At 42.1% G+C, this 27582-nt stretch overlaps 2 protein-coding genes across 7 annotated transcripts in view; one reads left to right on the top strand and one right to left on the bottom strand.

Annotated features, from left to right (window-relative positions):
- NUP205 (nucleoporin 205) overlaps nucleotides 1-896 on the bottom strand; it is a 55684-nt gene extending 54788 nt beyond the window's left edge. For both annotated transcript variants that reach the window (XM_071551988.1, XM_071551989.1), the window contains exon 1: nucleotides 819-896. In XM_071551988.1, the coding sequence (XP_071408089.1) occupies nucleotides 819-846 (28 nt within the window). In that variant the 5' untranslated portion in view covers nucleotides 847-896. The remainder of the gene's footprint in view (nucleotides 1-818) is intronic.
- Nucleotides 897-21047: 20151 nt separating this feature from the next.
- Nucleotides 21048-27582, top strand: part of CNOT4 (CCR4-NOT transcription complex subunit 4) — an 83021-nt gene continuing 76486 nt past the window's right edge. For 3 of the 5 annotated variants that reach the window (XM_071551987.1, XM_071551981.1, XM_071551982.1), the window contains exon 1: nucleotides 21267-21350. The gene's annotated coding sequence lies outside the window, so the exon portion shown is untranslated. Of the gene's footprint in view, nucleotides 21355-27582 lie in introns of all 5 variants that reach the window. The other 2 variants (XM_071551985.1, XM_071551986.1) reach the window with 2 other exon arrangements.

The following is a 27582-nucleotide window of genomic DNA, read 5'->3' as shown; positions in this document are numbered from 1 at the left end:
AGCTACTGACCCAACCTGCAATAACAAAACTTCCAATTAGCCACCAGGAAAAAAAATTGCTGTGAAGGTGGTCACACCTTGGAAGGGAGGCCCAGAGAGGCCTCAGGGAATATCTTCATACCCACAAGTATTCAAAGCTGGTTTAGATAAGGCCCTGAGCCACCCGATTGAGCTGGGCTTGCTTTAAGGAGGAGCAAGAGCAGCAGCATTGGACCAGATGCCCTCCTAAGTTTTTCTCTGATTATCCAGTAATTTCCTTTTGCATTTGTTACACTGGGCAAGTGTCCTCTTAGTAATCCAAAACTACTCCTTGAGACAGGCCCGCACAAGGACCATGGATGATCCTGATGCACCTAGTCCTTAGCAATACTCAATGGATGTGAAACCATTCCCGCATTTCCAGAGTCCGTGCGTACTACTGAGCAAGATTCTGGACATATTTCTTTTTTGCCTTTTACTGCACACAGCATCAAGAGATGAGTGCAGTACCTAAGTGATGCTTAACACCATGTGCACTGCGTTACCACCGCCCTCTCGAACGAAGGAAGCCTTCACCGCCGCACGGCACCCCCTGCCAGGACGGGCGGCAGCTCCGCCCGCAGAGCTCCATGGCCGGGCAGCGCTGCGGGGCCGCGCCCGGGCACCGCCCGCCCGCCCCGCCGAGGCCCCGCAGCACTTCCCCGCCGCCCACCCGGGCCTTGCCCCGCAGCCCCCCCGGGCCCGGCCTGCCCAGGGCGGCCTCCCCCGGTGCCGCGGGTTCTGAGGAGCGGCGCGGCCGGGACAAGGGGAGCAGGAGCCGCAGCCCGCGCTGCTCTTACCCGAATTTACCGCCAACGGCGCCGCCATCTTGGCGAGAGGGAGGCGCGACGGCCGCGCCGGCGCCCGAGGAAGACCCGGAGAGGCCGCGGCGATCCGGGGGGCGCGTCCCGCGGTTCCCGCCCCGCCCCGCCCGGCGGCGCCACAGGGACGAGGCGGCCACAGGGACGAGGCGGCTCCGGCGGCAGGGGCAGCCCCGCGCTCGGGCTGACGGGAGCTGTAGGCGCAGGGCCGCGGCCCATCGCGCCGGGCGGGTCCGGGTGCTCCCGCAGACACTTTCGGAGGCGGCCGCGGGGTGGGAGCGCCGCGGCCTTTTGCGTTCCTCCTGCGCACCTCTGATGTAAATAGCACAGCGATTCCGTGCTGCTCAGTTTCTCGTTCCGCCTTCCTTTTCTATGCCAGTCTGAAGAGAGGCTTTTCCTCCAAGCCCTGCCCTCTAAGCCGTTTTCACAGAATGTGGCAGTCAGCAATAGGACAAGGAGGCACGGGCTCAAGCTCTGCCAGGGGAAATTTAAGTTGAATATCAGAAGAAAAATCTTTACAGAGAGAGAAGAAATCAGGCACTGGAATGGCCTGCCCAGAGAGGTGGTGGATTCACCATCCCTGGATGTTTTTAAATAGATTGGATGTGGCACTGAGTGCCATGATCTGGTAAATGGACTGGAGTTGGACCAAGGGTTGGACTTGGTGATCTCAGAGGTCTTTTCCAACCCAATCGATTCTATGATTCTGTGATTCTGTGAAATGCCTGAATTCAGATGCTGCACTGAGAGATAAATGTATTAGATTTTTTTTTAACTGAGAAAAAGATTATTAAAATGGGTTCAGCTTCTATGGTTTCAGATTGAAGTGTTCAAAAATACAATTTTTGAATATAAACTAGGGTTTACTGTGGTTAGCGCAGTTGGTCGTGGCGGCCAAGGAGGGACACAGCTTGCAGTTGTCACACATGAGATAGTTTATTAAATCACTCCATGAAGAAAAAGGAGAAAAAATAGGAAAAGGCAAGCACACTAACTACAAGTTACACAATATATATTGTAAAATCTCACCTATGGCCACCTACCATTGGTTGAATAGCAGTGTCCATAAACTTCATTACAGCTTCTAATTGGATGTCACTCCTTGCTCAGATGTTCTCTCTCCTGTGAGAAATTTATCTTTTCAACATTCCTTTCTCAAAGACAGCTTCTCCCAAAACCTCCTTATCTCATTTTGTTTTTGCTAGCCTGCTGGTTTTTCTCACAGGACTAATTCAGTTTCAGTGTTCTCATCTCTGTACGAAAAGGTATGAGCTACTGGGCCTCAGACACTGCCTGCAGCTCCAAAGGTCTTTCTTAACTCAAAACCCCTTAATAATCCTCACAGTTTACAATCTGGTATAGGAAAAAAAACCCACAAAAAACAAAAAGACAACAACAAAAAAACCCCAAACCAACCAAACAAAATGAAAACAGCCCTGATAGGAGTTATCCTATGAAGAAAGCTGCATTTAAACTGTGTGCAAGAAAAACAGTCTAGGCGTGAAGAAAGAAAGCAAAAAGCTCATTTGTACGCAGGTACATATCTGGAGCTAAGGAACAAGCATCAGTATTTTAGAAGTATTCTCTGCAGTTTATTTACTGCCCTCTATCCCAGTAGTAATCTCCACCAGAAATTCCCTCCTGTACTACCTTTAGGATAAAAGATTCCACCAAAAGTACTCATTTTTATTTCCAATAGTTTCCCCTCCTGAACTTTATTAAAACGGTATTTCACGGGTGCAAAACCCTGTTCAATGAACTAGACTCATGAGAAATTGGCAAAATAACTATCTTTGCTTCTCTAGATCTTCTCTATAATGTGATAGCAGAGAGAGCCGTGGTCCTGGGGTGAGACTGAGTTGGCAAGGCAGCTATAAGGAAAAAAAAGAAACTGTTTCACAAGGATTGGTCAAAAGAGGAGAGAGAAAAGGAAATTTTAGAAAAGGCAGAAAAAATTCTGTCCTGTCATGAAGAGCTTATCTCAGAGTTCAATAGAATAATCTGTCCTCATTAATTTGGCCTAATTTGTTCATTTAGTCAAAGGCCCCATATTTCCTTGAGATTTACCTTTTCTAGCTCTTAGCCATGAATCAGACTAGACCCATAGCAATGAAAATGACAGTGAATTATTTATTTTATTCTAGGAAAGAAAGAGTGCCAGGCAGGAGGTGAAGGTAGAAAACAAGAAGTTACTCCACAAGCAGCTGAACTAAACCAGCCTTGGTACCTGCGTACAGCATTCCAGTACCTTCTGCTGTGCACCCACCCCTGTAAAGCCACAGTTCTGCTCCTATGCTGCCCATGAGCCACCCCACAACCCATGATGATGAAAGACAAGTATTGTGATAAATTTGGAGATGCATATGCCACAGCAAATGTACTAGATAGCTTGAGGTTTTGCTTCAGCCTTTCCAATCACAGCAATCCTAATTTTGATCTTTCTTCTTCACACATTCCCTGATTTTCACAAAGGTTTTGAGCCCTTTAGCCTTTGATCAGATTAGGTTGGAATTGGTTCAGAAATTGCAACATGTTCAAAAGTTACTGAAGAAGTTTGGAAGACTCTGATTTCCTAAGCTGTGTTTCCTTAAGAAAAGTAGTTTTTAAAGGAGAGAAATAAATAATCAAATCAATTTTTAAAAAAAAATTCCTTTTCCAGGCATTAAGAATTGTCATATTTCTTTTGGCACTCAGATGCAGCCAGATTGCATGCACTTTTTTTTAAGCTCTATTGGAGGAAAAATCCTTTCTAACCACTGCAGATTTAGTATTTTAAATTTCCAGATAATTCTTTCCTCTCCTTGCCAATTGGCCAAGGGTCACATAGCAACAAGAAAAAAAAAACAGCCTGAAATAGTAGATGGCATGGGGTAGGTCATTGGGCAGCTGAACTTCAGAAGAAAAATACCACATTTAGCTCCACCTGCACAGCATTTATTATATTTTTTCTCTGTTGTCAATGTGATATTTTAATGCAAAATAGTTGTGACAGCACAGCTTCTAGTATGGATGAAGTATGGATGAAGTAAGAGAGGCATCTAGATACACCATACCATGCATTCTGCACATATTTATATTGGCATAACTGCATCCATCCATGCTTTGATGAGTAGGCAAGTCCATGAATAGTAATTCTTGCTTATTCTGGCTTTACTTGCTGTCCTTTAATTTAGGGCCCTACTGTTTACTGGCTGGTTTGGTTGTCTATTTGGACAAGTAACTATAGGGAAAGAATACCTCATTCCTCTTCCTAACAATAGCTCTCAGCAAGTTCTCCAATACAATTGGGTTCAGTGAGAGACACCAATGTCTTTCATCCTTAGCTACTAGACAGAAATCTGTGAAGTATCAAAGGTAGGCTGACACTAAATACCTAGGAAGGATATTAATTTCTCTGGATTCCAGGGAAAGGAGGTCCCAGGTTGCCTGTAGGGTAGCGAATTCTACTTGTGTGGTGAGAGACCTACATTCATTTTATTGGCAGAAATAATGACTAGTAATAATTAAAATGAGCTACATAATGGGAACCTGCCCCTTGACTGTAACCTCTAAGTGGTTTGTGATGTACTACAGGTATAACATTCTTAATTTTGGTAGTACTGTATTTAGTCACTATGGTTTATAGTCAAATCTCACATCAAGATACGAAGATAACAATAATAATGATGATGATGAGGATATAATTTATTCTCTTTACATGTTATTATAATCAGGAAGAAAAGTATTGTTCAAATGCCCAAGAGGCTATGCTTAATTTCCTACCTTTAATCTTCAGCGTTATTGTGATCACATCCTGGTTGATGGAGTAAAATGAAAGGAGGCTTTTCTGAGTTGCAGCTGAAAAAGCTGCCTTGTACAAGTTCATCTGCATAAATAGACCAGTCTTTGCATTGTGAAATATGTCCCAAAAAGCCAGAAGCATTTTTGGCTGCTGATTAGACCATAAAACTTCCTTGAGCTCTTGTTATAACTGACATCTCTGTGCACCTCAGCTTACTGGTCTGTAAAAATGGGTATAACATCTCACAGCAGGCCTGGAGTTCTGGATGAATGGGTCTTTAGCCTGGCCTCATCATCTGAACAGAGAAAAATAATTTATTTTTGGGTAATGGACAGAGTAAAAAACCCTGAATTCTCTAACTATGCCAGCTAATTTTCCTGAAAACTTCTTAGCTGGCTACAATCCTGTCTTTGCTGCAAAAAGTGTGTTTTATATATGGAGCCAGCTAGCTTGGTATCAAATCTTAGAAAAAGTATAAGACCTTTCCCTGCAGCATTTCTCATAATTTCTCTGTTTTTCTTCCTAGATATTTCTAGTGTCACCATGGTATCTAAGCTCATCAGAGAAACTGCATGAGGTTGTTGCTAGCTTGGGTAAGTGGTTTATCTAGTCCAAAGCAACAAAGAGCTAAATGTTCTCAAAGTTATATGAATACCTTTATGAGGTCTGGAAGCAGAGAGAGAGAAGCTGAACAGTAGCAAGTGTTGCCCTTCCTGTGTAGGTGAGGACAATTGTTGACTATAGGCATCTGAGCAGAAATGAATGCCTTGATAAACAATATAAGTAATTTTTCTGCTTGTCAGTTGGGTCTTTATGATCCCTATTCAGGCTTCAGAGGTAAAATGAAAATAATGTTCTTAGTTGTGTGAAGTATTGTGAGTTATTTTTTCACTGATTCCTGCTTTGGAGTCCTCAGAGCTATCTGTCTTGGTATTCTTTGTTCTCTATCCTGGAATGAAGAATAGACTTTCTTTTTTTGTAATAATTTCTCCATCCAGATATGAAGGCAGTGAGGCAGTTACTAGCCTGGGAGATAATCTGATTATTGTAATGATGTAGCTGCTAGTTAGTCATTGACAACAAGAGGTGAAGAAACCTAAAACTGGCGAAAAGTTGGAAAGACAAAGAACAAGCAAAGTGGAGATATTTGATATGGTAAATAGAAGTCTTGTCACATCAGCTGCCTTTTTGATACTCATTCTGTTCAGTGATTTACATGTCAGATTTATGGATGGTTGATGTTCTTGTTAGTTGCCAGTTCCACAAATTTAGGCTTTATCCTGAAAATCACTCTGAGTACTTTCTAAAGCATGTGGTATACATTCTGTAGCTAACTTATACCCTTATTTAATCCTTTTGGGTTCCCATCAGAGAGTGGATGGGTTGGAATAGGTGCAAAGCTACAAAAGTGTAATGCGTTCACTTGGGCAATGCTGAAAGTTTGTAAAGTTGCACAAAAATCTCTGTGCTAATAATGTAAAGCACAGGGTTTCTGTAATTAGATACAGTGTAAGAGATGGGAGAAGAAGTGTCTTGACAGTCAATCTAAGCCAAATTGCAATAAATCATTACTTTATACTTAAAAACTGAGTGAAAGTGATATAGAACAAGTGAGACTCAGGAAAAAGGTATCTTGCGATGCCATCTCTACTGCAATGAAAAACTGCTTCACAAATTACCCAGCCATTTTTAAAATTATATTCCCAGCACTGTGCACTTGCTTAGAGGTCTCTGGCCAAAAGGTAAGAACCATCCTGTACACAAAAGATGTAAGCAAAATTAGCTTGTGCACTTCTGACACTGTTACTGAAATACGTTCCCTGTCCTGATGCCCTGACATATCTTACTAGAATGAAAACCCTGTTAAAATAGGTAGCATAAGAAAGGATTTGCTTTCTGCTCCTGTCCACTTTTTGTTTCATTTAAGTTTCCTGAGAATCTGGAATAATTATGTTCAGAAGCAAAACTACAAAAGACTTGGTCTGAACAAATTCAAGTTCTGGAACAAGCAACTGCATTAATTGGCTCTGACGTCAAAATATTTCAGTGGAAGTCACATGCCTGTGGAAGTCACCTGTCTCCTCCTGCCTTATTTGGTTGTAAGTATGCTGCAGGAGAATAATGAGAAGCAGTATTAGCTCTTCAAAGAGTAATGTGGTACTTTTTGAGACCACATGTTCAATGACTTCTACCAAGGTGACACCTTAGACATTGCAGCAGTAAACTACACTATGCACTTGAATGGTCAAGGCTGGAGTTTATGGTTTATGCTCACTCAGTTGCTTGGATGCTTAAGAGTAGAAGAGTGGAAACCCTTTATCTTATATGCAAGTTTCTGAGCTGCTTGACACATATAACTTTCACACCTTTCTCCTACATGGTGTCAGACAATCAAAATTAATTCCCTCATCACTCAACAACATTCCTATTCTAAATCAGACAAAGCTAAAACTGTATCTTTGAAATGTGCTGAAAAACACCTGGTCAGATAATCTGAACTCTCAGATAAAAGGAAACCTAGACACCGAAGAAGACAAAATTCTCAGAATTAGTTGTGCGTGTCTCTAGATGTCCAACATGGTGGAATGATAATCCTTTAAGTCCTTCTGCAAACTAAGACTACTACTATTGTAGATTAGCTTTGGTGGAGTTATAATGAAACATACTTGGGAGAATAGTTCACTACGAAGTTACTTACCTACTGAAAGCCTGCATACAAGAAATACTGATTTGAAAAACAGAAATTCAAATGTCAAGAGATATATTCAGCATTATGGCTGATATCTGCATAAAGGGTCTCTTTAAGTAGACAGCAATAAATGATGATTATACTCTCAGGATAGCTTTACGTCTTGTGCTATCTCCTTACAAACAATCAGTATTTGCTTGAAAACAACACTCAGGATGTATCACTCAGCTGCATTCCTAGGCATCTGCCTGTCAACAGTATAATTTTGTTTTTCTTATGTGCCACTTTGAGTCTTGCTTAATGTGCAGTCTGTCTGCAGAAACAAGTAGTTGTGGAGAGGTCCAGCCCAGGACAAAGAAGCTTGAGATACTGACTCATTCTGAGACACTGAGGGCAAGGCTTGCTTGCAGGTGTATTTACACTATAACTACACAAGGACACTAAGCTATGAGAAACCGCTAAAAATTAGGTGGCCTTATTTTTAATGAAGATTTGATTATGCCTTTTGGGTGTTTTAGTTTGACATTGTTTTATATTGGAAGATGATAAATGTGTTTCAAAGTGATATTTCCCAGAACTTCTCAGAAATTCTAGTGTCAGTTGTGAAGTGAGGTTCAAAGAACATTGTGGGTAATATTGATGCCTTCCTTTCTCTGGAGGAGTTCATGTTACTTGTTCAGCCTCTGAGAGGCTTGCTAAGTTCTGCCCTCTCAACATGCATTTGCTACCTTCCATAAAGGTTGGAGGGGACTGTGACTTTCTGTGGTCTCAAAGTCTTGTTAATGACTCTTCATTTTGCAAAAATAGTTAAACTTTCACCAGATATGGAACTGGTACCTGCCAGGGAATGGGGCAGAGAAAATCCCACCATTCAAAGGGCTAATCTGACCACCAGGTAAATAGTATTTCTCCTGTGATTTGTCTCAGTGATTAAGTCTTTTGAACAAACACATCAGCATGTGTTTGACTCAAATACTAATTCACTTTCTTTTCACAAAGAAATATAAATTATATGTTAACTACTTTGAAGAGTTCTTGAAAGTCTGAGCTCTATGTGAAAGCAGACCACCAGCTCTGTCACCCTGACCAGCTTTTTCATTATAAATATTCCAAACCAAGGCAATCTGTATTCATGGGGTAGATTTTTTTCTTAACTCAGGAAGAACAAACATGTGTTTTTATTTTCATTGATAAGACCCATTCTTTGAACACTTTCTGGTTTGTTTGCTACTCAGATAAATCCGTGAGTCATATAGCCCCAGTGCTCTCAATAAACTGATTTCTTGTCTGAAAGTTGTGTCTTTTCTCTATATTCATGGCTCCATAAAATAGTGATCTAACTCCAAGTCTTGCCTCACACCAGCTTTCATGTACAACACCAGGAAAAGGACTTTTTTCAGGAGTTAGCATTCCTCTAGACTCAACAGCCTACCTCATTTCTAGGAATCCCTGTTCATAAAGAACTTACCTTCTCTTTAAATACTGTGCAAATACAAACTTAGAGAAGATTCAGGGGATAGTTATTAAAATTAAATTTTAATAACTGGTATTTAAAATTAAAGGGGAAAATAAGGGATCAGTAAGTACACACACTCAGCTGGTATCACCCAGGGCAGCCTATCTTCTTATTCTTGTGATTGATTCTTCTCTGTCCATATCTCACATTTTCTCATACAAATCATGGCTTAGTAAGAAGTTTTTCAATGTAAGCATAGCTGTCATTGCTAGAGCCAACTGACACAAGGGCTGCTGTGGTACAAGAGGAGTAATTACCTTTTTAGTAACCTTTTGTCACATGCTGTGACATGAACAAACTGCTGAAGCTCAGCCTTTTCCCAGTGGGACACACCTTGCAGGTAATCCTGCTGTCAGTCTGCTCCATGGCAGCTGCCAGCCCTCTGCAGACTGAGCTGCTAGGGCTCAGTCTTAGTTCCTTTCTTTAAAACAACTGCTTGAATTTCACAGGTGCAAAAGCTTAAGCACTGGAGCACTTTGTAAAAAGATGTTTGAGAGCCACCATACTTTTGAACTTTCATGTGTTGAATTATTTGGACACTTCTTTCATGAACTGCTTACTTTGTGACATGAAGATCTCCTCCTATGAGGAGGACACACCATGCTATTAAACTTCAAAAGTCTATGTAAGATGCAAATGAGCCATGAAAACCTAATGTGCCTCTATTTATCCCCTTAATTCCACAGTTATCTGAGAGGAAAGACACCAATTAAAGATGAATGCTGTGTCGTAGCTAAGTTTTCTTAAGGAAATAGACTGAATATGAACCAAGCTTTGTTTTATATCTTTGACTGTTCAGTCACATCAGTGGTTAGAAAGCAAAGCCTAATAAAACTCAATTAAGCCACCTTGTCCTGCTTTGTATAGGAGTACAACAGAACCATTGTTATTCTTTCATCAGTTTCAATATTTTGGGACCTGAGCTCTCTTTTTTTTGGTGCTCTTACTTTTCATGAATGTAGTTGTACATCGGTAAATATTTAACTATTTAACCTATTTAACTATTTTCAAATAAAATCCACAGGGGTAATTTCACTTACATTACTAAATTGAGATGAACTTGAATTTTGATGAAATCTTGAAGATGAAAAAATAACTCTCTTGGCTTTACCAAGATCTCGGCTATGACAACTTACTGTTTAGCTGTCCTGAGATGAGAATGTATGACTTCACTCTAGTGGGAAAGGTCTGAGAGTGTTCCCCCTAGTTTCTGTGCCTTTGAAGTAGGCCTGAAATGAGTCAAGGTATGTACTACTCAGAAGAATGAGGAAAGGTATATATTACTCAGAAGGAGGGAAGTTCAATGTCTAGATTCCTATCTGCAAAGAGGAGGAGTGAAGAAGCAAACAACCAGCAACTCACGTCTCTTGTCCCTGATTTTGACTAAGTCTTTTTACACAAGAGAGTAGTAACTGGCTACCCACCTAATCTTAATGCTCTTACTCTGCTTCTTCTGCCCTGGAGAGTGACAAAAGTGGTGGCTCACCATGCCAGTTGACTGAATGGATTGCCTCTGAAGGACAATAAAGCTATACACATGTTTATGGCAGAACCTTCTGCAATAGGGGAAATTGCCAGATTCTGCACCTGGGATGGAGCAACCCCAGAAGAACATACAGACTGAGGAATGCAATGCTGAAAAGCAGTGCCGTAGAAAGGGACCTGAGGGTCTGGTTGATGGCAAGTTGAAAATGAGTCAGCAGTGCCCTGGCAGCCAGGAGGGCCAACCGTGTCCTGGGGGGTATCAGGCACAGCATCGCCAGCAATCAAGAGAGGGGATTGTCCTGCTCTGCTCTGCACTGGGGCAGCCTCACCTTGAATATTGTGTGCAGTTTTGGGCACCACAATATAGGAAAGATGTTAATTAAAGAGTGTCCAAAAGAGGGCAACAAAGACGGTGAAGGGCCTTTAGGAGAAGCCATATGAGGAGCAGCTGAGGTCACTGGGTCTGTTCAGCCTGGAGAAGAAGAGATTGAGGGGAGACCTCATTGCAGTCTTCAACTTCCTCATGAGGGGAAGAGAAGGGGCTGACAGTGATCTCTGTGGTGACCAGTGACAGAACATGAGGGAATGGCCCGACGTTGGGTCAGGGGAGGTTTAGGTTGGATATTAGAAAAAGGTTCTTCACCCAGAGGGTGATCAGGCATTGGAACAGGCTCCCCAGGGAAGTGGTCACTGGACCAAGCCTGCTGGAGTTCAAGAAGCATCTGGATGATACTCTTAGGCACATGGTGTGATTATTGGGAATAGTTCTCTGCAGGGCCCGGAGTTGGACTTGGTGATCTTGTGGTTCCTTGCAACTCAGCATATTCTATGATTCTGTGATACTGTTTGGCATCACCTTGTGCTTCTTTCATAATGGTATATTCCCTATCCTATTCTTTCAAGAGATTCTTCATTACCTTCTACTCTGCTTAGACATAGATTTAACCTTAAGTCTTTTCCAAATTTATTCCAACAGATACATACAAGAGATAAAGCATGGAAACATCTGGATACATTTGATAGAAACTGGTGGGTATCCACCTGATTCTTTGTATCATCAAACTGTACATAATGTTTTCTGTAGTGTAGGTCTAATATTCAACATAGAAATCCTGTATGGAAAACTTATATCTGTCTTCCAGAGAAGATGAGTTTTCACTGACCTCAGGAGAAGTTGCAAATGCTCAGTTGTTCAAAAATCAGGCTACTTTCATGGGACCGCGTTGCAAATATAAATACTGAAAAGTTTTGAATTTTGTGGCTTTTAGACATTGCACTGTTTTATTTACCACACACAACGCTAAGCATAGTCTCTCCATGGCAGTCCAACAACTGCGCAGCACATTTTAAGGCCAAGCATACAGTGATTTTGCATAAAACAAATTATAAGCACCTCAGGCAAGTGTGACACAATACACTAACAATGCAAATTTTTGGGGCACATGTGTTCTGAAGCTTTCCATGCAAAAATTTGTTTTGGTTTCCTAGGTATGATACTAACACAAAGAAAGTAAGGAGAAGAAAAGAAAATGAAAATAAGTTAAAATAAAAATCAGCACCTGATTTATATGACTTAGAAAAATATGGCACCTATCGTGGCTGACTGGCTACAGTTTAACATAACTTACTTAAGAATCAGAGGCAATTTATCATTCCTTTAAACAAAGCAAGTGCTAGATAATTAGGAGTGAAACAAACTGTGTCTACTTGGGGCATTAATTTCCTATTAGCAGGAAATTTTCATACTCGTGCACTGATGTGCCAATGATTTTAAAATGTTACAGAGGAAAACATAATAAAATTTTAAAATTCATATGGAAGAATAAAAAACATATATTACAATAGGAAAGTATCTACCATTCTTTAAGTGTCTTGGTTAATCCATAAAATATGGTCATGATACCGGTTTGGTCTCTGCTTCCCCTGGGTATGATCCTGACCCTTGGTGGCTCTCAGCCTGAGCCTGTTATGCTGCAGGGTGCCAGGGAGAAGACGGAGCAAAAGCGGAAAGACAGCAGAGTAGTCAAAGGCACATAGCACAGCCTTTGCTCTGTCAGCATGTCAAGCACAGGCTAAGGGGGAATGCTCTCTGTCAGAATATGTGGGCCAAATTTCTCTGTTCAACAAGCCCATCTGTGTCATACAGTGTCTCTGTTATGGTGCTGCCTATATGCAAGACTGATGTTATTCTGAGATCTCTCATTTGTTGTCATTACAGTTGGTTTCCTGCAGCTCCTTGAGGAACATATTCATATTTCTAATTAATAAATGTTTTGACTTCCTCGTTTAATTATTATTTTGCCTATCTAACCTATCTAATTTCAGGCTTTATGTAGCAAAAAATTAGCTGCAATAGCTCACATTCCTTTTGGCAAAAGGGAGTATGTACGCCTGGAAAACTGCAAGGTTGCAGCGGGAGCTTGGCCAGTACAATGTATTTACAAGCATCAAAGTTCACAGCAACCCTTTAACACAACATCATACGTTCTTGACAGGTGAGCTCCCATCATACCTGGCTTACACAGAACATGAGTTCCAACACCAAAAAAAGTCAGTGGAAATTCTTGTAACTAATAATTCCTGTTTATGCAGCAGCCATAGAATCAATATGAAGGATGAAGTATTGCATTTTCTCAAGTCATGCACTTTTTATTTCATCTCAGCAAATCCCAAACTCCTCAGATGTTTTTGTAAGAATGCAAGCAATTTTGAGCTCTGTGGAAAATGCTGAGTGTTGTCAGATGCAGGCAGAGAAGGGCAGAAAAGAAAAAATACATTACTTTGAATGCACTAATATAGAAGGCAATTAAGAAATATGACAATAATGAGCAATCATCCTCTTTCACAAAATACATTTTACTTTAAAGAGCAGGTGATGACTCTGTGAAAACAATAACAAGTAACATAATGAAGTCCTGTCCACACAGGGATGTTACTTCAAATACTTCAGATGAGTTGGCTTGAGCATATTCATAAAGACTGTTTTAAAGTGTCTGGGCTTTCTTTTTTTGTATGAATGAAATCCAGGCTCATCAGCCCACAGCCTTTCAGCTATGAGCTGCAACCAGTTTATGAGAAGCTTCTGCCCATTTTTAAGTGATTTCCCCTCATTGTATAATGCAACAAGGTTTATTTGCTGTCCAGCCTCTGAGTGCCCTCTTCTGTTACAAGATCATCTGGACTAGGTATGTTATCACTCCTCCTGAATGCTGATGTCTTCCTTTGCAATTCCAGTATGTGTGTTCCCTCAGATGCATACGTTTTTTTTGAGCAGCACCTCTTTCCCTCACCTGATATAGTCTCATGTGTTGTGTGTTTTAGCACATCCAGCCCCAACTCTATGACACTGCCTCAAATATTAGGATTTGTGACTGTTGGCCAAACTAAATGCAAGAGAGACGTTCTTGAGAAATGGACCAGTGCCATCATAAAGAAAAATAATTCTGGCCATTCTACAAGAACTGAAGGGATGTGAACAGGACCTTCAGGACTTCTAATGGTCCACAGGATAAGCAGTAAAACATTTATCCATGGGAAGTCACCGCTGAACCCCACTATTTTAATGGATCTGCATGACTTACCACATCTGTCAAATGATGTCACTTCAAATATGGAATTGTAGAGCTAATATTTTTTTCAAACCACTAACTGAAACACAGAGACTGAGGTTACTAAAAGGCTCATTGAAGTCCAGGTAGATGGTTAGCTTGAAAATGCTGCAGAGGGAATTATTGCTATAATGTCCTATATTATATTGTAGCTCTGTGTCTCTAAGCCAGGTAGTATTTGGATGCCATCACCAGCAGTGGAAATGTATGAACTATGAGTCTCCTTCCATCCACTTTGCATTGCCTTTCCTACTGTGGTCATTGTGGTGCTCCACAAACAAGAACTCAATCTTCTCTTCTGTCTACACCATGCACTGCTTGACTACACATCTGGGCTTGCTGCTGTTCTTCTGCCACTCAAATAATGTGGCAGCACCCCATGAGTTAATAGAAACACAGATTGCTGGGCAGGCAGAATTATTGAAACAGTGAATGCAGGAAAAAAAAAGCAATAGCAAATATACTTGGGCTTATAATTTGTTCAGCATTCTTTACCTACTTTCACACTTTATAAGATGAATTACCAAAATTAAACCTCTCAAAATGCTGGGATTACAAAACACTTTAGCAATATAAAATTCTTGGTGTCAGGGTAATTGCTCTACAGTCTGTTCCCTTCTATTGCACATGACCTGTGTATGTTACATGAGATTTTAAGGCAAAGGCTGTTCTCCACTTTTACTATGCACAGAGCAAAGTAATGCAGCCTTCTTGGTTTCTTATCTGTATGGTCTCTCTCAATTCTACAATTGAACATATTTCCATACCCTCTATGCAATGCTGCATATCTTTCTGATTTTTTCAGTAAGACTATTTCTCATCTCTTGGAAACATACTTCAAGGTAACATTGCTACACAGGTACACAAACTTGAATCTTGTTACTAAATAGATTCTATCTCTCATTAGCCCAGCATCTTCTTCTCTCCTTCCCATTCCAACACCAGCACAGAATTTCTGTAGAAAGGAGATGTAGAATGGGAAGCTTCTTATTTTGTGACACACTGTGGGGTTCCCTGGGAACAACCACCTCCTAGGGAAGCTCAACTGGAAAAATAGATGGGAATGGCTTTCCAAAATTGATTAAAAAGACATGAAACCTATGATCATTGGCACTGAGTTCAGTGTAGAAATAACAAATATTTGCACTTTGTCCCAGGCAGTGAAGGCACCATTATCATGAGGAATATGAACCTTACAAGCTACTTGATGCATAAAAAATATTTCAAAAAAGAAAAGGAGAATAGGAAAGAGAAGTTTAAGGATTCTGTGAATGGATTTCATCACAGGAGCCAGAAGACAAAAATCACTTGGAGGGATGCTTATGACAACTTGTGATTAACTTGCACATGAGTTTGGGACAAGGAAAAAAAATTGAAGATTTGCTTTAAATTGTGCAAAAGAAACAGTCCTCTGAAGAATATTAGGATGTTATACCACTACTTCAAGTGCACTCTGAAGTTAACAAGAGGAGTGGGATCTTTCTGGATGTCCTTAGAGCACCCTTTCCAGAAAACAGAACTGATTTCTGCTTTAATTTGCAAAGATAGGTGCACTAGGCAGATAACGTGTGCTATGCCAGCTATGCTGAATAAGCAAAGACTGCAATGAAAAAAATTGGCTGAAACATTCCATTGAAGTTCTCGTTTTCCTCTAATAATCCAAAAATAATAACAAAGATACATCTCTCTCATATCTTTGGCTATAATACATTCATTTTTTTCACCACTATTCTCTCATTTAAGAAAGAGCAGGACAAATCATTCATCCTGTTTCCCTGAGCAGCATGAACACATTCTTCTCCTCTCATGGATTTCCAACAACACATGGTGAACATCTGCCACTTGCAGTAAATATTGAGCAGAGTATTTGTAAGGCTGCTCCACCTGCCCTTAATTTCCCAACAAAGCCCTTCATTATTATTCTACAGCTAGACAGAACAATCATGCAGTTCCTTTCTCCAATGCTTTTGCCCAGTAAAAGCCATCATTAGTCAGAGAAGCAGAAAGATGCCTGGACCTCCTAGAGGGACAGCAGGATGGACACATCAATAACATCCATTACAGTCTGGGGAGCAATTCTTGTTTTTGTTTCACTAACTAAGGCTGATTTCTAAAAAAAACCTGCCATGAGCAATTGTATGTCATTCTATATTAATACCTCTGAACTTTCTGTAGCAATCAATGAGTCTTTGCAGGAACTGGAAAAAATATTTTTTTTTCAATTTATGAAACTGAACTTTCTGTCTGAAATACAGGCACACATATCCAACCACTGCTGCCAGCACAACTTGGGATCATGGCCTTTCCAAATCTTGAAGTATTTTCTCGTTACTAGCACATTAAAACACACACATGATACGTACTTCCAGCACACAATGGTAGACCATTATCAATCCCAGTCAGCAGCAAGTCAACTGGTTGCTGGCAAGCACTGAGGCACTAATGTAATGAGTACACATGTCCACATGTAGAGATGCTGCTGTATTGTGTTGCTGAATATTCAGACTGCAGTCTGTACAGATGCTTTGCACCCTTTACCGTCCTGAAGTCCCAGCATAATTACTATTTATCCCAACTGGGCATGGGACTTACTTGTTCTCCACCTCCTCTTTCTCTGCCAGTATCACTACGCCACCATCATGTCTCTTTCTAATCCCTTTTCAGAATATGGTTCCTCCAAACAGGTTGGCAGCCATTCGAAATGGTGGTAGCTTAATAATAGAGCAGTCCTGAAAATAGTTTGGTTTCACCCCAAACTGCAGAATCATGGTAGGTTCCTGTATTTATTTCACAAGACAGTGACTGTGGAACATTGCCTGGGAGAACAATTTCCCAGCACATGGTGTGAATCAATGCACAACAGTGTGTATGCAAAGAATCTCAGGGAATTGGGGCCTGAACCACAACAAATAAATTCTATGGATAGACATTTTTACTCTATCTAGTACACATTGGGTATTATGAAGAAAGTTTATTCTGAAAGATTTCTTTAGAGATAAGTGTGCTGGTTTAAAGGTAAACCAGCAAGAGAAATGAACCCAACTCAAAAAGAGACTACAAGTCAGAGTTACAATTTATTAAGAAATATTACAATAAATACAGTGATACAGGAAAAATTGTTTTTAATCCACAAAACCCAGATGTATAACCCAGCACCCTGGAGCACGAACTGAATGGTGTTCCTTAGCCCCTGTGCTGAGCCCCATGTGGTCCCTCTGAGTCCAAAGTAAAAGGAGAGTCAAATCTGTTGGTGCAGATGATGGTTGCAGTCTGCTTGAGGTTCTGGTCCTCCTCTGGATCTGACAAGTGGTCCCAGAAGTCCCCAAAGCCCAAGATTTTATACCCTCAGGTTCAAGTGGGAATGCCAGTACCTCCCCCAGGGCAGGGAATTCCACAATGAGTGATCTAACTCTGTCATGGGATATTTTTGGAATTGTTGATGGCCCATTGTTGTAGTTTGGGATTATTATGTAAATTCTCTCCCCTGCCACTTAACTGCCCAGGCCAGCGGTTAACAAAAGAAGCAGTTAACTGTTGATCGCTGGGGTGGGGGCAGGTTTGTCTCTTTTGGTTTTTTTTTGGATATTCTCCCCAGTCTTGGCTCCGTGGAACGGGGGAGTGGGGGCTCGAAGGAGGCAGGCTGCCCTGCTGGTTACTGCTGGGGTTTTCCTGGCTGTCTTGGTGCTGCCTACCTCGGACTACTTTTCGTGCCGCGCTGCTGCTGCTGCCTGCCTTGGATTTGCTGCTGGTTGCTCGTACCTTTCTGCTTCTTGGACGGGGAACACAGGGGGAAGAGACTGAGTCCATCTGAAAGCTCACTGCTCGTTTGTCTCGCTGGAGAGGGACTGAAACTCACTCTGCACCCAGCCAGGCTGTGACATGAACACTTAAGTATAACCTTTTCTCCCGGAGGAAAACCTGCTCTGGGTTTTGTTGTTGTTTTGGTTTTTTTTTTCTTTCTCTTGTGGTGTTGGGGGAGTGGGTTGCACTAGTCTGTTTACATATATATATATATAGAGAGAGAGAGAGAGAGCAGTTATCCTTCTTGTATTAAAATTCCTTTTCTTAAATTTGATAAAGAGTGGTGTGATTATCGTGGAGGAGGCCCCTCCCCTGCTTGTGGGTAAAACATTTTGGTTTTTTCCCCTTCAAACCAAGACACCCATTAGCAGACACCACCCCTCAGGCTGGGTGTGAAGGTGTTAATGACTCCCCGGAGGGAAGTTATCACAGCTCTTCTCTCACAGGCTTCTTTAACACTCAGCTCCCATCCTGAGGGGTCAGGTGTGCCCTGGGCAGCTGCTGCAAATGGTCCATTAACAGTTCATGAGGAATGACAGAGGGAGTGTAGAATACACAGCTTTGGCCACACCCACACAGTGATAAACTAGTCCTGGCTGCTGAACTAGGACAATACGGAAACAATTTTTTTAGAAACAGTCCTGCTGAGTTATCAGACCCATTTAGAAGAAATGAAACCCAAACATTTCTAGAAGTAAATAAAGTGTCAAAATGCAGTTATGTAACCGAATGAAAGCAATTACAATTACTTAAAATTACTTAAGACAATAATTAAAGGACATCTTAAAATGACCACATGATGACCTAGTGAATTATCCTTATCAGATAAAAGCAGAGGTGGAAGCAGGGCTAGGAGTAACATTTCTGGCCAAAGAAATCTTCAGCCACATAGATTTTTTCCTATGTTATTGAATGCTGCTGAAATTTATGTTCAGTCAGGTCTCAGAAAAGGGATTTGAACATTTACTAGGGGAAGACTTCTCAATACTGGATTAAAAGAAATCACAGAATTCACTTAATATTGACAGCCTCAGCTCTGACCCAAAATTGTAGCTTTTAGTTACATTATTTTAATCTGTCTTTCTAAGTCAGAGTATTGGCTTTTATTCAACACGAAATGTTGCCAAGTATTAGGTGTGTTATCAATTATATTACTAATATAAGTTACTTACATAATAGGTACTTCTGGAACCTAAAGGTTTATATATCTGCTGATTTGAAAATAACAAACTTTTTGAGAAACACATTATTTTATATATATACATTTACCTGAATTTGATTAATATGTACTAATTAATTTTACAATAATATATGAAGTATATCTTACAGTTGAAGATACATGTAGAGAAACATGGAATTTCTCATATATATAGGTGTTTATATTCCATTGTATGTTTTGTTTTCAAAAGAACATTGCATTTGTGTTCACATCTCAACACTACTACTGAAAACATAATTTCTTTTCGTTTGGACCTGGGTCTTGCCTACAGCAAGAAGTAGTACAGTAAATTCACAGAGCTTTCCTGTAGTGGATATAACAGTCCAAAATTTAATATGCACAAGATAATGTTAACTTGTTTTAGGAAGGAGATAAGCTATATCAACACAAGTTTCACTCTTCGTGAAATGGGCATATTGTACAAGGCTGTTAATACTGTAACACTTCAAACTAAGAAAAAAAAGTAAAGAACAAAAAAATCATGCCACTAAACATAATAGTTGGGCCAGTGCATTCAGAGATGAATGTTTCTTTCCTACCAGTTGCTAAAATAAGTAAAATTCTCAGGTGAATATTGTCATGGCAAAAGTAGTAATAGCTTGTGCACTGGAGATAAGTGATCATTAAACACGCAGGATGAGGCTGTCTGTCCGGAGAGTTAAGGATGCCAGGGCAGGAGAGCCACAAGAAAGCTCTAATGGCAATGGGTAAAAGCACTCTTGTCTGTTAGCTGAGGTGATGAGGTCCTTTGTGTGGCATCGGGATCACAGGAAAAAGGGAGGGTTATGGATGAGATTTTAACAGGTCCGTGGCCAAGGTGTCTGCGGTAGAAAGAGGAAACAGAAGCAATGTAGTTTCTGTGAGTTTCTGCCAATATGAAGAGTCTTTTTCTGACAAAAAACCAAAACAAAACAACAAATCAGAAGAGCCCTTTTGGCAGGGGAGAGAGCCTTTCCTTGAGGTTTTTCAAGAACTTGTTTCTGTCAGAATTACAATCTCTATGCTTGAAAACTGAAATTCCTTGGATTTTGTAAGTAAATAGAGAAAACCAAGAAAACACCTTTTTCTGCGTCTTTGGTTTGTGTTCCAAAAAGGGATTTAACTTGGAAAATAATAATAACAATAGCAATAACAGAAGTCTGTTCAAGAAAGGGGCAGGACCATGTGAGTGCCTGGTGCCGTGGGAAAGCCGTGCCCGGGCACACGAGGCAGGTGAAGGAGGTTTGGCCCCCGCAGTGGGGCCAGGCGGGACGCAAGGAGAGCGCCCCGGGACCCGCCGGGATGGGGAAGGGCTCTCCAAATCCCGCAACTTCAGAAACAGGTGCAGCCAAACAATCCTGTCACACCAGGCTCTCGTGGCTGGAGCCTGTTCGGATGGGCGGGGGAACAAGAACAAACAAAAAAACAAAACAAAAAAAGAGAAAAAGGGGACTGGAGGAAGGGAGGGCAGGGTAAGGGCGGCGGTGTTGCGGGGGTGCCGGCCCGGCCCGGCGCTGGGGCGATGGCGAGCACAGCCCCGCTCTCCCGGCGGGAGGGGATGGACGCGCCGTGGGAAGAGCTGCCCGTGCCCAGTTCCGTGGGAGCCGCCGCGCCGGGTGTGCCCGGGGATCGCCGCCCGTCCCAGCCCAGCCCGGCCCGGCCCTCCGGCACAGCCGGCACGGGGCGGCACACGGGTCTGCTTTGACCTGGCGGGGGAAAACAGCCCAAAGCAACACCAATGAGAGGAATAAATAAATAAACATACAAGCAAATAAATAAATAAGTCCCCCAAGATCTTGAAAATCGCGCGGTTTAATGTCAGCAACAAGTGGCTGAGGTCGCAGCCGGCCGGGAACTCGGCGGAGCGTGGCGGCCCTGCCTGGAAGGCGGCGCGGGCTCCCGCCCGGCCGAAGAAACGGTCCCGTGGCCGGGCTCCGCACCGGCACCACCTCCTCCCGCACCGCGGCCACCTCTGCCTACACACCCCGTCATGCCCCGCGCCCGTCGCAGCCGCTGCCGTCGCGCCCCGTGCCCCCTCCCGCGCCGCGCCCCGCCCACTGCCGGCGGCGCACGCGCAGCGGGGGCGGCGTCCGGGGCAAGTCTCCCAATGTAAGATGGTGGCCGGGCTGGCAGAGCAGCGCCCCGAGCTCCGAGACCGCCCGACCCTCGCGTAAAGGTCGTCGGACCAGCCGCCGGAGCGCCTGGACGGCTGCCGCACGTCCTGCCCCAGGAGCGCCTCTGCGGATTTCTCCCCTCTGCTTTTCTCCTTCCTCGCCGCCTCTCCTCTTCCCTCCCCACCCTTCTCCTTTTCCCCTCGCCTCCTTCCCCGCACGCTCCCTCGCTCACTCACCGCCCGGCCGCCCCCGCCCCGCCGGGCAGCCCGAGAGCGGAGAGCCGCGCACACGCACCGCGGGCCGGGCAGGCAACAGGAAGGTGGGTGAGTGCGAGCTGAAGGCCGGGCCGGGCAGGGAAGGAGGGAGGGAGGGAAGGAGAGGCGAGGAGGAGGCGGGGGGGAGCCGGGCCGCTCTGGCTACGAGAGCGCCGAGGCTTGGCTGGGACGGGCAGGCCGCAGCCCACCCGGCGGGGCAGTCCCGGCCGCGGGGGACGCGCCGGGCCCTGCCGAGCGCCGAGGCCACCGGGCCGGGCGGGGAGGGCGAGCGGGCGGCTCCTCTTCCCCGGGGGTCGCCGGCGAAGGGGCTCCCTCGGTGCCCCTGCTCGGAAGAGGCTTTATTTATTTCCTTCTCGCCACCCTCGCGCGGTGCAGCCCTTGGGCCGGGCCGGGCCGCCGGTGCCCCAGGAGCTGCTCGCCTTGCCGGGGCAGGCCGGCGCGGGCATCGCTGCGTGATTCACTGAGGATTTGCGTGGAAATTTCCTCTCTCCCCTTCTTCCTCTTCTCCGGCGCCAGGCTCCATTTCTTCGTGTGATGTGCACTTTTTTTCTTGAGAGGGAGAGAGGTAAACAGTTGGTAAATGACAGCTTCTTAATTTCGGTGTTATTTTAGGCAGTCCATGTAACCTCCTGAGATTTATCTGTCAGTAAAATAACCTGAATTTAACTTTCTGTGTTTTAGTTGCAAAATCCTAGAAGCTCTTTCTATTCTGTGCATTGGCAGAAGCAAATGGCAAGGCTGTGTACCGGCTCTCTCCTGTTTGCAGCCATAGTCGTACAGCTCTACCTGCCAGTCTAAAAGTGAGCTGCCAGAGCCTTCGTCTGTACAGGAAAGGGAAAATACACGAGATAATTATCTTAAAATACTTTGTTGCCATGCTAGAAAGGATTTAATTGTTCATGGCTTTTATATTTCTGTCAGTGTGGTAATACCAAGTATGTGGCTCATAGGAGAAGCAGTTCTCTCCAGAGCATATGTTAATGTAAGCAAAACCTATCAGCTGGTCAAAGCTGTGGAAACCAGGCCCGTAGATGTTGGCTTACTCCTGTCCAAAAGTTGTGGAAGTTACTGCTGGCCGGTTGCATGTTTATTGAGCCTGTACAGGTTTCTAACTCACTGTGTTTTAATACAGTCTCTATTTTTTTCTAGTTTTGAAATGTCTTGACTTGAACATCCCTGTACTTTGACTTCATATTCTTGTAAACATGCTGTCTGTCACTAACAGAAGAGAACCCGTACTAAAAATGATTATGTAGAAGAATGAAGAGTTTTTTAGCTTTTTCTTTAACTGCTAAAAAAGGAAAGAGAACAGGGAAAAATGAAATACAGAGTTATGAAGAGCAGGGAATAAAACAGCTGTTTGACTTGAGAGGGTGAGGTGGCTTACAAATACCAAATATACTCGTAGTTTCTTAGCTTCTCTGTAGTAATGTAGTCATGTAATGCATGGTCTAGGATTCAGCTGTGCTTCGGCTTTTGGAATTCTGTGATAGAGTTTTCATGTCATAAACAAGATGAACACATGCAAGTGTTTAGAAGTGTTTGGCAGTTCAACTTGGCTGAGTTGCAAACTAAGTTCATTTTAGGGGAAAAGATTGTTTTGAAAAGGGGAAATACAATGATAAAATGATCTCTTATCTTGCATATTTCTTCAGGTGACTCTTAATTCGTTCCTAAAATGGTTAGTGTCAAAGCACTCTAACAGCCTTTTCTCTTTACAGGGAAAAGGCAGTGAGTGTCTGTCAGGAACAGTGCTCCACTAGTTTCTTGCTACCTTTTCCTCAGAGTTTAAGAACATCCTTAGAGTGCCTACTAAATAAAAGGCTTGGTTTAAAAAAGCTGGTGAGAGAGTATACAGAAGTATGTTGCTTTTTTGTTTAATTAAGAATGTTCTTTATGTGCAGGTATATGTTGTTTTTCATGGATATTTTTCAAAAAAATTAGGATATTCTTTGTCAGTTAAATGTTTTGAAATTTCTCTGACCAAGATCTTAAGTATGGGCCCTGAAGACTTAACTCTGGCAACTGTTTCTCAAAATTTTGCCTGCCTCTTTGAAATAATTGAGTTAATTCCTAATAGACTGTTTTGTAAGCACAGGTAACTGTAAAGTGGCTGATTGTAGATTGCATCTTAGGTCTTGGTTGTTTTGATAAGATGAGACTGATCTATAAGCTTTCCATGTTGGAAGGAAATTACTTGCTCAGCAAGACTGCTGGGATCAAGGGTTCCTAGACTTTCACATGGTGAGTAGTGCTTTAGGTTGTACAAATCACCTTCTGTCCCACTTGCAATTGTGCTGTATTGCTGAGATAACTTAGGCAGGTGCGTGTGTGAGAGACCTTACCTTGATCAGCGTCCTGAATGTTTCCTCTCTTTAAAGATGTTCATGCTTTCTTTTTTTTTAGAGTGTTTAACTCTACCTGCTTTGCCCTCTTTTTATTGGATGGAAGCAGTGTCAGGAGCTGGAGCTCGAGCTCTGTGAATAAGTGGAGCCCCCATCTCTCTGGGCCCAGCTCTTCTGGTTCTTGGAGAAGAGAGGAGGAATTTCTGCCTAGGAGATTGATTAACATTTGTTAACATTTTAACAACTAAATGATTTCCGGACTTGGAAAATTAAGTATAGCAGCAAATGGTTTGATATGGCTTGAGATGCTGCTCAGACCTTCTGGTTCTTCTGGTAAGGAAATTGGGAGGGCAATATATGTGTTTAGCTGAGAATAGAGAGAGAACTTCTGGAAGCAAAAACATGTATGTGTTTTTGCATTAAACTGTTTGGATCAGTTAGGTGCATGTTTTTATCAAACTGGATTTTGTTCTGTCATACCAGAAACTTTGATATGCTTGGTTTTGTCAGATGGCATTTTTCTTGTATGAGCTTGAGAAGGCAATCTTTATAGTTTCTTTATTTCAAAATTGTGTTGAAGAGTGTTCTGATGTAGTAAGGATTCAGAATACATGTCTTTGACTTCTGGCTGGCTGTTATTAGACAGGCTGCAACAGCTTAAAGGAGAGAATTAGTGTTTAAACTATTGATTTCCACACAGTACTCAGATCAAGTAGGTTTTGTGGCTGTATGTTTTATATTCTTTCCTTCCACTTGGCTGTTTTGGGAACATTTTAATTCCAAGGTATTTCTTGTAGGAGTCTGTCACTTTAATGGAGCTTGTACAAAATAAGGTATTCATAAACTATCTCATGCATGTGCTTTAACAACTTAAGGAAGCCTTCAGTTACAGCTATCAGGAGAATACAGGCAAGGCAGTGACACTCCTGCTCACCCTTTTTTGTGTCTCCTGAGAGCTATGGACTGCACTTTTACTCTGGAGCAGAATGTGTTCATCAATTTGGTTTGTATTTTTATTAGATACTTCATCTGTTGCTGGTTTTCAAACTGGGAAAAAGTGGGTTGGGGTCAGCATAAAGCGGATTTTTTTTATTTTCTTGTCTCAGAGTTAAAGATGGATGAAGTGATCAAGCAAACATTCTACTGAACTGCATGGAAAGCGAACTTGGATCTTGGCTAAGGCTTGTTCTCTCATCAGTGCTGTCTGATTTTGATCTGGTTCTGTTCTCTTGCAAGGGAAGAAGGGAAAACTTCAGCTGTCTGTGATCTCACGTATTGTGATCCCAGCATCAGTTTCTTCTGTCTTGCTGTTGTCTTGATAGGAAGAGATTCATAATATGAAGTGGATTCCAAGTGACCACAAAATCTGATATAAAGCAATTGTATTTCTGTATATCTTGGCTGAGATGGAAGATCCTCCTCTGTTTGGTGCAGATCCTTGGCATGTTCCCTTTCTGGGCTTTGAGTATTTTACTCTTCACAGCTTAGCAGTCCTTGATTGCTGGAATTGGTTGAAATGTTTTCTGTTTTGTTGCAAGTATCAATTATTAGCACTAGGAATTTGTTGTGGCGTTTTTGTGTTGTTGGGTTTGGTTTTTTTGTTTTCAAAACAAATTAAGTGAAAGTAACTGCAAAAATGGCAATACACTTCTCTGTCTTTACTTTTATTCTAATGAATCCTTCGAATTTGGAACAGAATCACAGGAGCTTTGCAGGGATGACCAAAAAATGTGATAGGAGCTTGTACTGTGGTTTTCAAGTAGTTCTTCTTCCTGGGTTTTACTCCCTTTCCTTTTTAATTTTAAGGCAGTTGCTTTATATGTGATTTGTTTAGGCCTTGTTTATGGTGGGCTGCAATCTAATTTTAGGTTTCAGTCCACTGAGCTCTAATCTTTTGCTTGCTTAACAGAAGGGGAATTTACTTCTCGCAGTGTGGATGTTCTTAAATGTTTTACTCCATGTAAGATTTCATACAGTAAACTAGTAACTAACAAGGCAGAAATCTCACTCATTGTGGGATAAAATAAGACTGCATGGGAAGACTTGCTTATAATTTTCTAACAATTTGTTTCAGGAACACTAAATTCAACAGGTGAGACTTATTTGAGGGCAGGCTTCATGTTAGATACTAGTTTAAAGTTTCTTTCACCAGTATAGATTTAATGTGGATCCTGTTTGAGTTATGTATATACATTTTAAATTGGAAGATCCATGAGCTTGAGACACCTGGTCTGTGAAATACTATACTTGCAGGTGGACTGTTTTTGTTATTTCTAAACCTATCTTCTATGGCATGTTACAATAAATTACCATCTTAAAAAAAAGGCAGAATTTGAGTCCAGCACTGGGAGAAAGTAATTAAATTATATATCTTACATGTGCTTTGGAACTGTCTAGCTGAGGGAGTTAAGTGACAGAAATTTTGGTGAAGGTTATGTCCCAGATAGGTAAGCATGTGGTGGCTGTTGTTCAGAGTTTCTGTTTTGTAATACAGCCTAGAAATACAGAAAACTGAGATAGGGAAAAAGTAGCAATAATCACTAGATGTGGGGAGAAAGTGTTCAGCTACTTTTTTTCTTTCCCTCTTTCCTTCAAATATAATAGATGAGGATAGGTACATGTAGCTGTAGCTGTGCCTGTCAGTTATGGACCTAAAGCTTTGCTCTGATCTGTAGATGTTACCTTGGGCTGCTGGACGTTGCAAAAATAGAAACTATTCCCTCTCTTTGCATAGCTCCTGCTTCATTACATGGGACTTCTTCCCCCCTTTTTTATTGAATGAAAACTTGAGTTAGTTTTCAGTATCTCATTCATAAAATGTGTCCTCGGAGAGCTCCTAAATGAGCATAAAATAAAAGACCAAAACTTGCTAGGTCAAAATCAGTGTTTATAGGTCAATGTGCCCAATAGTTAATTTGAATATATTTCCTTCTATCAGTGTGAACTGAAGGGGCCCCTAAAGTCCTGTTAAAAGAACTGGTCTGAGTGAGAGAGGCCCAGTAGCATCACTCCAGTTTGCCTGGTGACTTGGTCTTTCTGTCATTTATCACATAGCTGCTGCTCCTCTGAAGGAACCTTCTTGCATGTGCTTCTGTTCGTCATCTGGCAAGTTGAATCCCTTTTCCTAAGAAGGTAATCTTTCCTTTTATGAACCTTCATCCTAGGTTAAGGGTCACGGAATTCATAACTGAGGAAGCAAGTTTGAGAAATTAGAGCTTCTTCCCATCTTTGAAACCTCTTTTGCTAATCCTTTCATTTAGTAAAGCATATATTTAACATATTAATGTTGTGGTTTCACAGTTAGTGGTAAACTGGTTCTAGAACATCAGGTGCTAAGTCTGAAACCAGGAGATGATCATTGGTTTTCTTTTACTTAACTGTTAGTGTACACTGAAAATATGGAAGAACAGCTGGGAAGTTTAAGGAAATAGCAGCTCTTATGTTTTCTACACATGGGTAGTGTTGTCATCTGTCTGGATTACAGTTTTAGTTTTGTCTTAAATAGTAGTTATAATTGTAAGCATGCTTCAAGGTAGGTTCCTTCTCGTGTTTTCACCAGTGTAGTGGCTTCCTCTTCTAACTGAGCTCTTTTAGAGCCATTAATTTCTTAAATACTTTGCTTATGGTCTCATTCTGATTTAACCTTGAGGCTTGTGATTCCCTGGAGGTGGGACAGTGGCATACCCTGTATGAGAACTATACCTCTGGTTACTGCTGAATGAATACATAGCACAGTGAAACTTGGTGAGAACCAGCTGTTCTGTGTGACCACATGACTCTGATAGTTTTCTTAAGAAAACACCCATGCCCTGGCCAGAAACTAGAATTGGTTCTGCAGTATCTTTTTCTGGGAAACCAGCTAATTGCTTTCTAGTTCACTAACCAAAAAAGAGAACACTGTATAGCCATCTTTTTTATAAGGAAGCCTGCA

This window comes from Pithys albifrons, chromosome 3, assembly GCF_047495875.1.
Source record: "Pithys albifrons albifrons isolate INPA30051 chromosome 3, PitAlb_v1, whole genome shotgun sequence".
Classification (NCBI taxonomy): Eukaryota; Metazoa; Chordata; class Aves; order Passeriformes; family Thamnophilidae; genus Pithys; species Pithys albifrons.
This window is presented reverse-complemented; position numbering and strand designations above follow the sequence as displayed.